At 38.5% G+C, this 12,832-nt stretch overlaps 1 protein-coding gene across 2 annotated transcripts; it reads right to left on the bottom strand.

Annotated features, from left to right (window-relative positions):
* Nucleotides 1–876: 876 nt before the first annotated feature.
* LOC119734358 lies at nucleotides 877–12,597 on the bottom strand. 2 transcript variants are annotated; one of them, XM_038207845.1, is made up of 5 exons: nucleotides 12,450–12,597; nucleotides 4,692–4,875; nucleotides 3,941–4,165; nucleotides 3,440–3,671; nucleotides 877–3,017 (listed from the first exon to the last, which is right to left on the bottom strand). In XM_038207845.1, exons 2-5 carry the CDS (start codon nucleotides 4,833–4,835, stop codon nucleotides 2,734–2,736), a joined length of 885 nt encoding a protein of 294 aa, XP_038063773.1. In that variant the 5' UTR covers nucleotides 4,836–4,875; nucleotides 12,450–12,597; the 3' UTR covers nucleotides 877–2,733. The 2 variants fall into 2 exon arrangements, with proteins under 2 accessions (XP_038063773.1, XP_038063774.1); XM_038207846.1 differs by lacking the exon at nucleotides 12,450–12,597 and having other exon boundaries at nucleotides 4,692–4,887.
* Nucleotides 12,598–12,832: the final 235 nt, after the last annotated feature.

Here is a 12,832-nt window from a genome sequence, read left to right as displayed (position 1 = left end):
CTGTCTACATCACATACGACCACCAGCTTGGCGGTATTTCAAAATTAGTTCACAGATACATGTTAACACATAAATAATCTCATTACATATCTGGGATACGTCGCAGTCAAGATTAAATCCTATTGGATTTGGTGTTCAGGATTCTGAACATCTTTCCTGATAATTGATAACTTCGCTGGAAAGATTCTAGTGTTGTAGTACTTGTACTTGAGTACAACTCGAGTACTTTTGAGAATACTCACACTCGCACTTCAAAATACTCAAGCTCGAATTCACGGTACAATGTACTCGAGAAGCAAAGTGCTGGACTCGACTTTTCAATATTGTACTACGTCATCAAAGTACTTGTACTTGAATATAGGGACTTGGGGGGGGGGGGAATCGAGTACTTTAGTTTTGAATGAAAAAAAATCTCATTTGTTCTTTACAGTGTAGCAGAATTTGCTTTCAAGAAGTCTGGCTCAAAAGTCGTCCATAACATCCATGTTGCTGAATGGATGGTTTCAGTTTCCACTCATTACTTGAGATTTTAATCGTTTGCACTTGAGTAATCCACGAAGTACTCGTACTCGGAGGTCCATGTACTTGCACTAAAGGTACCTGTACTCGTTCTCAAGGGTCACAGTACTCGGATGTGAGTGGTACACGATAGCTCGGTACTCAATAGCTCGGTACTCGGCAGTACTGTGTACTCGGATAAAAGTACTCGACTACAACACTGGAAGATTCCTGCATCTAACACCCAATGTAAGGGCCATATTGTGGGTAAACTTGTCCTGATACTCATCCAAGATATTTAATGAGATAACTTCTCAGGCTGTTTCTACTGAAACAAAGCATTCTAATGGCCAGTAGTAGTATTTTTTCAAACTGCCATCTGACCATTTTGTTACAATTTGTGACTTGACTTTTGTTTTCATGATACGTCTGAAAGTTCTTCTCTTGTGCCTTAACATCATGTTGGACACTCGCACATTATAAACACATTTCTTTGTGGACGAAATTGTTTGGCTTAAGATCTGTTCATAGTTCATGCGATGCGAATTTGATGTCACGAAGCATTCGCTGCAAAATTCGCCAGAGTTCAAAAATGTGTTCAACTTTTGTGAATTTGCAGCGCAAAAGCTTGCCCCGACGTCACAAAATCGCGTTTATGTTCGCTTTCGCGCCGAGTATGAACTGGCCTTTAATGAGGATGACATTCTCTGTCCCCACAAAACTGAATAAAAAAAATCACACACACAATTAGAAATTCCTCAAATCAGCGTCCGCGCAACTTGAAAGGACACTATATTAAGTAGTACATCACCCTATTATGTAACTTGTACGTCAAATGTCTTTATCCCTGATTCCCTTTTGTATTTGATCACATTTAGGCTCCTCGTCGCAGAAAGCAAAGCTTGAAAAATATCCTGAATCATACTTGTTATAGTTGCATTAAGGTATTAGGTGCGGCAAATCTAATGGCACGTGCAAATGAAAGTAGCAAAATACATGAAAAACCTGCCCCTGACCACTGCTAAACTTCTGTGATGTTTGCAGTCCAATTCACATATTGTCTACTGCCACCCAAAATATTTGTAAAGCAGCTTAGAATGTGGCCCCTCCCTCCTTTTGGGGGAGGGAGGGGGCGGGAATGTAATAACTTTTGAGGTATTGCTGTAAAAAACTAGCAGTGGAGGTATTTTGCCCAATTTTGAACATAAAATCATCAAAATGTGTGCTGAGCACCATACCCCTCTACTCTCAAGTGTTCAGCATTTTGGAGAAAAATCCAAATTTACATTATCTTCTTTTCCGTGTACCAAATATTTCTTAAAACTGCTTGCTTTGTTACCTCGAAAAAAAGTTGTTTTATTGGACATTCAATGCAGAAGGATTCAATGACAAACTGTAACAGCAACAACCTGTGCATGTCAACCTTTTGAATCACAACACCTCACAGATTTAACAAATATTCTAAGAATTATGAAAATAAATCCATCTAAGTGAAAGCACTTACCATGTTTATAACTAGAAATTGTTCACATTTCAGCGTGTACTCTATACATTGTTCGCTATTGCTTCGAGAAAAAAAGTAAAAGTTCTAAGCAGGCAAGGTAAACACATTGGAAGATTATTTCAGCGTTTCTATGTTAAAGGCTGATTGTAATTTCTACTTTTTCGCAATATTGAGTTCTATAGTTTTTGAAATTTACAAGCAGATAAAGTTTGCCAAAGAATAGATTATCTGGTGTTGACAATTTGAAAGTTTGTAAATTTAAGAAAAGTCGAACATATTTAATTTTGAACTCACTGGCACATTTGGATTAAGAAAAAGACAAAATATTAAGTATCTTGACTTATTCCCACAATCAAATAAATAGTTTTTATCAGAACTGCATTTTACAAACACTTACTTAAGACTGTAAGTCTTTGGTTGTTGGCTTTTAAGATCAAACTGTTTAAAAATAAATTATTTTGAGGGTAAATTTTGAACTCTTAACTGGCACATCTTGATACAGTGAACAATGTCAGAAGTAGTCATATTCTTTTCCTAACGGGAGAAAAACATTTTCAAGACAGCCACGGTTTTTTTTGGAGGGCGGGGGATATACAAGACTTTAATTAGTCTTTCGTATTATATCTTTTAATCAAATAGTTGCCATAGGATTAGCACACTGACTTGATACAGGTTGAAATTAGTTCATAATTTCTGCCATTTGGTAACACACCCAGTATGTATCCTCTTCATCAGTACAACTTGCCTTCCAGATTGACAAAATGCCGGTGCTCCTTGTGGTTAATTTTGTCGTAGGATGCGCCCCGCCAGGGCCCGCGGTCCAGCGTGATCTCGCCGTTCGGGTACAGCTTGTCCGACCGGCCGTTCAGGGTGCGGCGGTAGAAGAGCATGGGCTCGTCCGTGCTCTTTGGCATCTTGCCAAAGGAGAGGCGGAGCATGCGCTTGGACAGGTCCTTGGTGTCCACGCTTTTGTCGCGGGGGCCCATTGCCGTCTTTGCGCGCACTGGAACCTCACCTGAAATAAGGCAAAGTATTTTTTTTATTTATCTGTTTTATATTATGACAACTTCAAGTTTTGGCTTCTGCAGAAATTGTAGATGACATTGCAACACATATGATTTCCCATTTGACCAAGTCCTATGTTCATGAAATTATGTTAATCTCTGTTGCAATATTTGGTTTCTCATTTACATTACCATTCAAAGTAACAAATGCCTTACAAGAGATCTTGTATGTAACTTGACTGCAACCTATTCAAGTGAACACTTATAATTTGTACAAACTGCAAATGTACGCTTTCCTGATTTCCTTCTGTTTAAGTAACATTTTGAGATTCTAGCCCCTTACTCTAGTTGACTTTTACCAGAAATTGCAAGCCTGATAATCAGTGGACATTAGGTCCTCGATATTCTCAAGTATTTGAGAAAAGAATCTTACTGTCGGTATATGATCGGTGGTGCTTAGCGCTCTGCACAGCTCGCCTGGGCGGGTGTGTGTCTTTCAATATTCCCCTGTCCACTTTGGTCTCCCCTGCCTCCGTCGGCCTTGACTCCTTAGCCCGTTTAGACATCTCACTCATTACCCGGTGGGCTTGGTCAAATATTAACGGTACCAGGCTGACCACACCTCCGAATAGCACCCGGGCCTCTGCACAGCTTAGGTGGTTCACCTGAAACAAAACAAATTTAAGGTAAAACCCAAAGGAGTAAGATTACGGGAGCACTGTGATCCAATGGTTAAGGTGTTAGACTCATGTGACAATATGGGTTCGAACCCCGACAGCTAGTGCTTGTGTTCTTGGGCAAGACACTTTACTATAACCTCAAAGATAGCTGAAATGCATAAATCTGCATAAGCATTATTTCACATTCCAATTATCAATTTTTTTTTTAAATATCAAATCACTGTTTGACATTGACCTTTGACCTGAATACTGACCTCTTGGTGTGGGTACTTGGCTCTGAGGTCAGACAGGTCGTGGTTGGGACTGAGGAGGACCTTCCATCTATCCAGCGCCCTCCCTATGGAGCCTTCCTTCGCACCGGAGCCGGCTACGTTCTCTGTGCTCCGTAGGATGTTACCGAGGTCATTGAGGAGATCGAGCCACTGGCGCAGGGCACGCCGGTCCGTGGCGTTCTTACTCCGCTCGTACATTTGCTTGATCTGTTTGCGAGGAAAGAATCATTTCAAGGCATTGGTACTCTGTTATCTTCGCAACAGTTGTAAAATTTGATTCAAGATTTTTAAAATTTTGACGCATCATTTTAAACGCGTTATCAGCCATTCAGGCAAGACCCCCCTACACATGGATCCTCTTGAAGTGATTTAAGTTTAAATTTGTAGGTGTTAACTACTTTGGTGATTTTGGTGTCCACAAAACCTAGGGTGGGGACGGCACCAAGTTTTTATTTGTTTCCCCTATTTTTTGGAAGAAAAATTTTTAGGTTCTGCATATTTTTTTTCTTGGCCTTTATATGTTTCAGGTCAATCCAGTGAAGAAGCAGTTTGCAGCAGTGTTATTCATTTTTCATTTACCAAATATTACTGTTTAAATACAAGTACATGTAACAAGATAAAAATCTCCTTTTTTTGTCTAAGGAATTGCATTATGTAAGCTCGAGGCTATTAGAAATTTAATTGTCACTTGGGAATGAATCTGAGTGTCAAACAACTCGTAACAAGCCAGTACCTGAGTAATTGTTCGGACGGGTTTGGTTTTCTCAAAGGCGTCGCTGCGGGAGTGTTCCAGGGCCGCGACAAACGTGAACTGCTGCTGCTGCAGCGTCTTGTATCGCTCTCGCAGCCGGGAGATGTCGTACTTGACGCCGTCCATACTGGTTGGAATTATACAGACGACACTTCAAATGCCGGACCTCAAATGAAACATATACCCCGCAAGATTTGAGACCAAAAAATTTGGCACTATGTGCGTGTAGATACACTACACCCTACACCAATAAAGCGACATCACAAGGCAGCAGGGATGAAGCTAGATTGATCACGGACAACCTGCTTACGACGTGACAAAACTTTAATATGGAAGCATGCGCGATGTGCATATAGATGAACTAAAAATCGGTCATGTAATTCCAGAACACACAGTTGGCATATCCAATCGTGTACCCTCTCTTACGGTCACATGCACACAATGAATACCCCACACAAAATTAAAAAGTCTACACATCCACCCTACACAATAAAATGAATGTTTTTAAATAATTGTTTATGTGCAGACATAACTCAAAATACAACTAGTGCATCTACACAGTGGTTAAGAGGTCTACACTATCTACACAGTGCTAAATAGATCTACAGCATCTACACAGTGGTTAAGAGATCTACAGCATCTACACAGTGATAAATTGATCTACAGCATCTACACAGTGCTAAAGAGGTCTACAGCATCTACACAGTGGTTAAGAGGTCCTCAGCATCTACACAGTGGTTAAGAGGTCTACAGCATCTACACAGTGGTTAAGGGGTCTACAGCATCTACACAGTGATAAAGAGGTCTACAGCATCTACACAGTGGTTAAGAGGTCTACAGCATCTACACAGTGCTAAAAAAAAGTCTACGCATATCTACACAGTGCTATCTACAACATCTACACAGTGGTTAAGAGATCTACAGCATCTACACACATATGATGCAACATTTGAGACCAGGTTCACAGACCGTACGTCATGTAGATACACTACACGCTACACACTTTTCACAGACCGCACGTCGTGTAGATACACTACACGCTACACACTACTGAGCACCCGAAACATCCCTCAATATAATATTAATTGGAACTAGTTTCCGCCACAGTGCCAAAGCTTTGATGTCTACAGCATCGACACAGTGCTAAAGAGGTCTACAGCATCTACACAGTGCTAAAGAGGTCTACACTATCTACACAGTGGTTAAGAGGTATACAGCATCTACACAGTGGTTAAGAGGTCTACAGCATCTACACAGTGCTAAAGATGTCTACAGCATCTACACAGTGCTAAGGAGGTCTACAGCATCTACACAGTGCTAAAGAGGTCTAAACTATCTACACAGTGGTTAAGAGGTCTACAGCATCTACACAATGCTAAAGAGGTCTACAGCATGTATCCGGTCAACTCGGACCCAAATCAACTAAACTCATGCCAATTCGGACCCACGCTAACTCGGGCCCACGCAAACTGGGACCCACTACCAATTCAGACCACTACCAATTCGGACCCACGACCAACTTGGAACCACTACCAACTCGGAACCACTACCAACTCGGAACCACTACCATCTCGGACCCAAGCATGACCACACTTTTCACAGACCGCACGTCGTGTAGATACACTACACGCTACACACTACTGAGCACCCGAAACATCCCTCAATATAATATTAATTGGAACTAGTTTCCGCCACAGTGCCAAAGCTTTGATGTCTACAGCATCGACACAGTGATAAGGAGGTCTACATCATCTACACAGTGGTTAAGGGGTCTACAGCATCTACACAGTGGTTAAGAGATCTACAGCATCTACACAGTGGTTAAGGGGTCTACAGCATCTACACAGTGGTTAAGAGATCTACAGCATCTACACAGTGGTTAAGGGGTGTACAGCATCTACACAGTGGTTAAGAGGTCTACAGCATCTACACAGTGGTTAAGAGGTCTACAGCATCTACACAGTGGTTAAGAGGTCTACAGCATCTACACAGTGCTAAAAGAGGTCTACACTATCTACACAATGCTAAAGAGGTCTACAACATCTTCTTAGCACTGTGTACGTATCGGACCCAAGCCAACTCGGACCCATGCCAATTCGGACTCATTAAGCACGTTTTCAAACATTTCCCATTCAGTTTAAGTTACATGTGTTACAGTGATGCTGTTTAGTATAACTTTTCATTGTAATTGTAATACGATAACTCATAGTAAAACTTTTACTAAAAGTGTATTTTATTATTATTTTTTTTTAAATTAACACATGTTAAGTGATATCGTTCATGCCATTTTTCTCATGTTATTTCATTTTTTATCCAAACTTTATACGTAACGAAATTAACACATCCAGCACAGATCTTCATAGAAAAATAAAATTGGAAAGCATGAACATTGAAATATAAACACTTTCAAACAAAACTTTATTCATTTGTATATGATAAAACTAAAGTCAATAAATAAAATATAAGATATAAACCATTCACGGATCTAAACGATAACCAACTTCAAAACACCCACAAAAAGTCAGCATATTTTGAATATGAAATTAACAGCCTAGATGGGTAAAAAATAATATAAATAACTATAAAACTACCACACAGTTTGTATAAACGAAACGTGCCATTTCCAAGTGCCAAAAAAATATGAAAAAAATAAAAACGTTTGATTTATAAGATACATCAGCACCATTGCATACACTTTATAAGAAAAACGAAAGTTCCATATGAATCTATATAAAAAATTAAATCAAAAAAGTATAAAAAGTTAAACAAATCCGTTAAAAGAACAAAAATCAAAGTAAGCATGTGAATAAAAAAAATAATCAATTACTTTTTTGCCTATAGTTATTTCAAATGAAAAACATCCTGTGACCTCACTGAAACATGTTCACTGCCTCGTAGTAGGCTACATAAAAAATACCGTTCGGTTATCATTGTTTTACATCCTAAAATAACAACAAATGTGTATGTTACCGTTCGTCATAGTGATCGTATATCAAAGATATATGTAGGTCTACATTGTGCACAGTTGTAATTGGATGCGAGCAGGTTACCGTTCATCACAGATCAAAAATATAAACAATTTGGTAAGGCCTCTTTCAAATGTGCTTATGCCGTGTCGAATAAAATTGATTTAGTGTTACGTTAGCATGGCATAAGCGCGGCAGTGTCTTCAAACATCGAACTTAATTACAAACGCCTAGTCAAAATTAAATACCCCAACATGGCGGACCAACAGTCACAACGAAAACTATGATTTTGTGCTCTTAATCGATTACAGTTACATAATGTTTTGCTTCAACAGGCCTAAGGTTACCATTTTGTAAGGAACCAGGCTTTAAAGGGATTTAAAGTTGGTGTATACATGTTAGTTGGGTGTAGCACCTTGAACAAACATTTTCAAATTAAGTTGATAATTTTTAGTAATGAGCTTTACAATGAATCATCACACAACAAAAACAGCCCATGACAAGTAATCAACTAATTAATTTCAACTTTGGCGGGACGCTCCTTAAAACATATACAAACCTGTACAAAATGATATATGGTAGGCCTAATCTTTGGGCCTAACCTGCTTTACATGAACATGTACACAGCTCTTGGTTTAGCTTCATATACAGATATTCCCGCCATGGTTGAGTCACGGTTTCGTAAAGCTAAGCACGTTGAGTTTCATGACGCTCAAAACGATAAGCGTTTAGCAACAACTTCCGTACACATCATAAAGTACCGCTCAGCGACAGCAAAAGAAAACAATAAAAGCCGAATATATTACAGAATACATCCAACACTGTGAGATGACCTATAATCCCTGAAACTAATGATTGAATCATTGTTGGGTCAGAGTTGGTCATGCTTGGGTCCGAGATGGTAGTGGTTCCGAGTTGGTAGTGGTTCCGAGTTGGTAGTGGTTCCAAGTTGGTCGTGGGTCCGAATTGGTAGTGGTCTGAATTGGTAGTGGGTCCCAGTTTGCGTGGGCCCGAGTTAGCGTGGGTCCGAATTGGCATGAGTTTAGTTGATTTGGGTCCGAGTTGACCGGATACATGCTGTAGACCTCTTTAGCATTGTGTAGATGCTGTAGACCTCTTAACCACTGTGTAGATAGTTTAGACCTCTTTAGCACTGTGTAGATGCTGTAGACCTCCTTAGCACTGTGTAGATGCTGTAGACATCTTTAGCACTGTGTAGATGCTGTAGACCTCTTAACCACTGTGTAGATGCTGTATACCTCTTAACCACTGTGTAGATAGTGTAGACCTCTTTAGCACTGTGTAGATGCTGTAGACCTCTTTAGCACTGTGTCGATGCTGTAGACATCAAAGCTTTGGCACTGTGGCGGAAACTAGTTCCAATTAATATTATATTGAGGGATGTTTCGGGTGCTCAGTAGTGTGTAGCGTGTAGTGTATCTACACGACGTGCGGTCTGTGAAAAGTGTGTAGCGTGTAGTGTATCTACATGACGTACGGTCTGTGAACCTGGTCTCAAATGTTGCATCATATGATGAAACAGAGTGTCTGATTTGTGAATAGGGTCATTCTGTGAAATAAACGACAACATTTCTGAAAAGTTGTTGGATGAATTAATCAGATCTGGATGAACTGTCTGTAAACTGAAGTCATTGTGCATCTAATAAGAACCAGACTTTTAGCTGCCTACCCTGGAAAAAAAAACTCCTTTTTTTTTGAAAATCAGGCCCTGAAAAACTGCAGGGATCATATCTGGCGTCTTGGATTTGAAACTTTTGTTGCCATTATGGATCCCAGAAGTTTCATCCAAATCAGAGATCATCGGCTGACAACGTCTCTTGGTCATTTTGTACGGAACGACCCAAACTATAATTTTTATGACGGAGTTGATATTGATTTTTGTTTCAAGAAAGTGAACACAGGTTGTTTTGTTTAGTCATTACAAGGAGTAAGACAATTGACAAGAAGATACATGTGAGAGAAATGATGTACACTTTCATCTCAAAATTAGCAAATAATTTATCAGAGAACTAAATATCAAAAAATGTATTTGTGGAAAACTGCAATTTGCATAACTTCTTCTTGTATGTTCATGGGTGAAAAAAATCCAGTTTAAAATATCAGAAGTACATTGCATTTGCCTAGAAAGTTACCAGAATTCTCAATATATCTAGAAACTTCTGAAACTTCACAAATTTTAAAAACATACTATCATAAAACCTGTACCATTGTCAATTAGGAAAAAATATGTCAAATACAGCTATTGCTCTGCATTGAAAATATCTGTACAATTATACATACCAGTGTGTTAAATATAAAGTCCTGCAGAAATTTCCCACAATTAACTGTGCACAAAATATACATTTGTACAGTCTTTAACAGAGTGCATACCCATAATTTAGGTTTTTGCGGATATCAAAGTTCAATCCTATCATAAATTAAATTGCAGTTTTTGCCTGAGCATCCACAGTTAACCTTTGACCTTTGTGAATACCCGATGGCATGCCTACAGTTACCGTGGTGATCTGTGGAGCGGTCTGCCCCAAAATCACTCCATCTGTGTTTGTATTTCTGATAACAGTACTTGTAACGGCTGTGCGGTGTTAGCTCTGTAGCGACTATTTTTAGGACTGAGAAATCAAACATTTCCATCCAACAATAGGATTTTTTTGCTAAAAGTCAAATGTTTTTTTTATATTTGAACAGTACTAGTTTATCCCAGTTAAATTATTGGCTAAAAAAAACACCTAATTATGGAGGTTTTTCTAGCCCTGTGTATTTTTAGAAATTGTGTTGTATTCAATTATTGGATTTGATCGAATATTCAAACAATTATTTAACCATTAAAGAAAACCATATCGATATATTTTTCTAGATAGCTGACTAGCTAGTTTCGACAGATTTTAAAGACACAAATTTGAGAGCATGTCTCAAATCATGCGTGTACAGTGGCTGTCTACACAATTGTGGCATTTCACAAACAAAACCTCTCAACTTAGCGGAATAAAATTTCATCACAATATTTCGAGAGGCCTCTCGAGATGGCCCACATGTTTCAAATGCTCCATTTGGTAAACTGCAATTTATATATCGGCGGATGATCAAATGTGGTATATTCTGCACAGTCCTCTAGGCTTTTCTGAATATATTGAAATGGCCTTTGAGGATTTTTTTTTCCATAAAGCATCAAAACGTTGACGAATTTCAGCAATATTGGTAATTAAGGTAGATTTATGATCTTTAAAATCTTGCTCTCAGTATGAAAGAGAAACTGATTTTTAAATATTAGCTATAATTCCTAACTCCATTGATTAGGCCAAAAAAATAGTTCTGCTTCCGATTACATGGCATTTGAAAATAGGGTAGGATATTTTTTGGCAATTTTTTTGTGTACGATCATATGGAGGTGTCTGCATGTAGTCAAGGGTAAAGGTAGTAATTGATGGTTTTCGTTTTTTTTTCCCTCATATTTCCCAAAACAAAATTAGGGTAGGGGCTGTCAAAATAGATAAGTTAGGGTAACCAGAAGCAGAACTATTTTTTTTTGCCCTATGCCTATAGCTGAATGATTCAAAATGAGTTAAAATCTTGCTCAGACAATTTCACTTTGCCTTTTTTTTTCAAATTACAACTGAGATGATGTTTCATAATTTTTGTGTGGTTATATTTAGAAATAACACAGCAAAAATGTAGCTGTAGCGACTACACAACTTGTCTTCAAATCTATGTGAACATTGTACCCAAAAAAGGTAAAACTATCCAAGTGACTGCAGGTGTTGGCCTTTATATAAAAAAGCTTGGATTCCCTGTAAGATTATCCCCAAATGTAAGCCGAGGTTCGGCTGAAAATAAACAAGAGTGAGACTGGATAACAAAAAGAAACAACCTCAGGCAAAAGGTGTTACGCTAGTATCATTATTAGTTTGCAATCCAACCTTTAGGTATCTGGAAAATATTTTTCTTTGGAAATATGAATTCAAAAATAATAAATATAGTTCTCGTAATACAAGTAAGGAAAGAGTAGAATGCCTTCTTTGATTGAAAATAAAGTAATTCATAAACAATCAAAATTATTGAAACCAAAAAAAACGTGGGAAATGAAGTTTTGTATTTAAAGAATTTAAAGGATTATGTATGTAAAGAAATTTTAAGGCTTTATCCCGACTGTAAAATAACTTTAATCTTTCTTAAGTATGAGCGCATTTTTAAGTTAGAACTAGAAAAATGGAATCTTAATGACTCAGCTTTAAAAATATAAAACTATATAAGGCTACATCAAAATAATATCGTACATTTTTGTCAGAAAAAACAGAGAATCATTTTCAAAGATCAGTTTGTGAACACATGACATGCGGAGCATGCAGTCGACACAAGCCAGCTGGTCCCATTATGCGCACACTGAATAGACATGGGCCGCACTTGCACTGTACAACCAATGCAACTTGCAAGGTAAACAAATGGTTGCCAAGTCTCGACCCAAATTCACCGATCTAAGATTTGTCCAGCCCATTAAGTGAAATTTGCAAAACGGTTAGCCATGGAAAGTCAGCAAACATCTAAGCATTAACTGGCAATTCTGAAAATACTACAGAATGAGTTTACCGACGATCGATTTCGGTGGAAATGGGCAATAAAAGTCGTTGCTAGGATAGCGACCAACGCACCGTCCCGTAAACGAGTGCCGCAAAACTTTCCCGGCAAATTGGTCTGCTTCTTGTGGGTCGTTTATTACACAATTGTTCACTTTCTAGAGATAACTAGGAGACTAACATACCTTTTAGTTTTATTGTCTCTCACAGGCAATTTATCAGCAGCAATTTATTGGTGTTAAAACAGTCGATTAATTTATGACGTCCCGACACGCCGCACCTCCTGTCCTGATCCTGCTAGAGCTAGTGTTGTTGTTTGTCAACTTATTATACAACGACCGTTGTATGTCCGTGATTCGCCTTGTATAAACCAATTCGTGGTTACCCAAGTGTGAACGATCGATACTTTGTACAGCGATACGCATTGTTGCTCCAATAGTTCGTCCTTTGCTATTGACAGAAGTAAGTGAACCGTATTGCATATTGAGAAAGAATTTAAGACGAGTTAATCCGATTACCTAATCAAAGTCGGGTTTTATAGTTTCTCGGTATGGGGGAGGGGGTACTT

This window comes from Patiria miniata, unplaced genomic scaffold, assembly GCF_015706575.1.
Source record: "Patiria miniata isolate m_02_andy unplaced genomic scaffold, ASM1570657v1 HiC_scaffold_27, whole genome shotgun sequence".
NCBI lineage: Eukaryota > Metazoa > Echinodermata > Asteroidea > Valvatida > Asterinidae > Patiria > Patiria miniata.
Note: the sequence above shows the minus strand (reverse complement) of the source record. Positions and strands in the feature narration are given on the sequence as shown.

Excerpts from the sequence above, each read along its gene's own strand:
- LOC119734358 (XM_038207845.1), bottom strand. The coding sequence starts at position 4,835 with ATGGACGGCGTCAAGTACGACATCTCCCGGCTGCGAGAGCGATACAAG. Across the intron at positions 3,672-3,940 it reads CCAAGTACCCACACCAAGAG|GTGAACCACCTAAGCTGTGC; the intron begins GTCAGTATTCAG and ends GTTTTGTTTCAG. Across the intron at positions 3,018-3,439 it reads CCACCGATCATATACCGACA|GTGAGGTTCCAGTGCGCGCA; the intron begins GTAAGATTCTTT and ends GCCTTATTTCAG.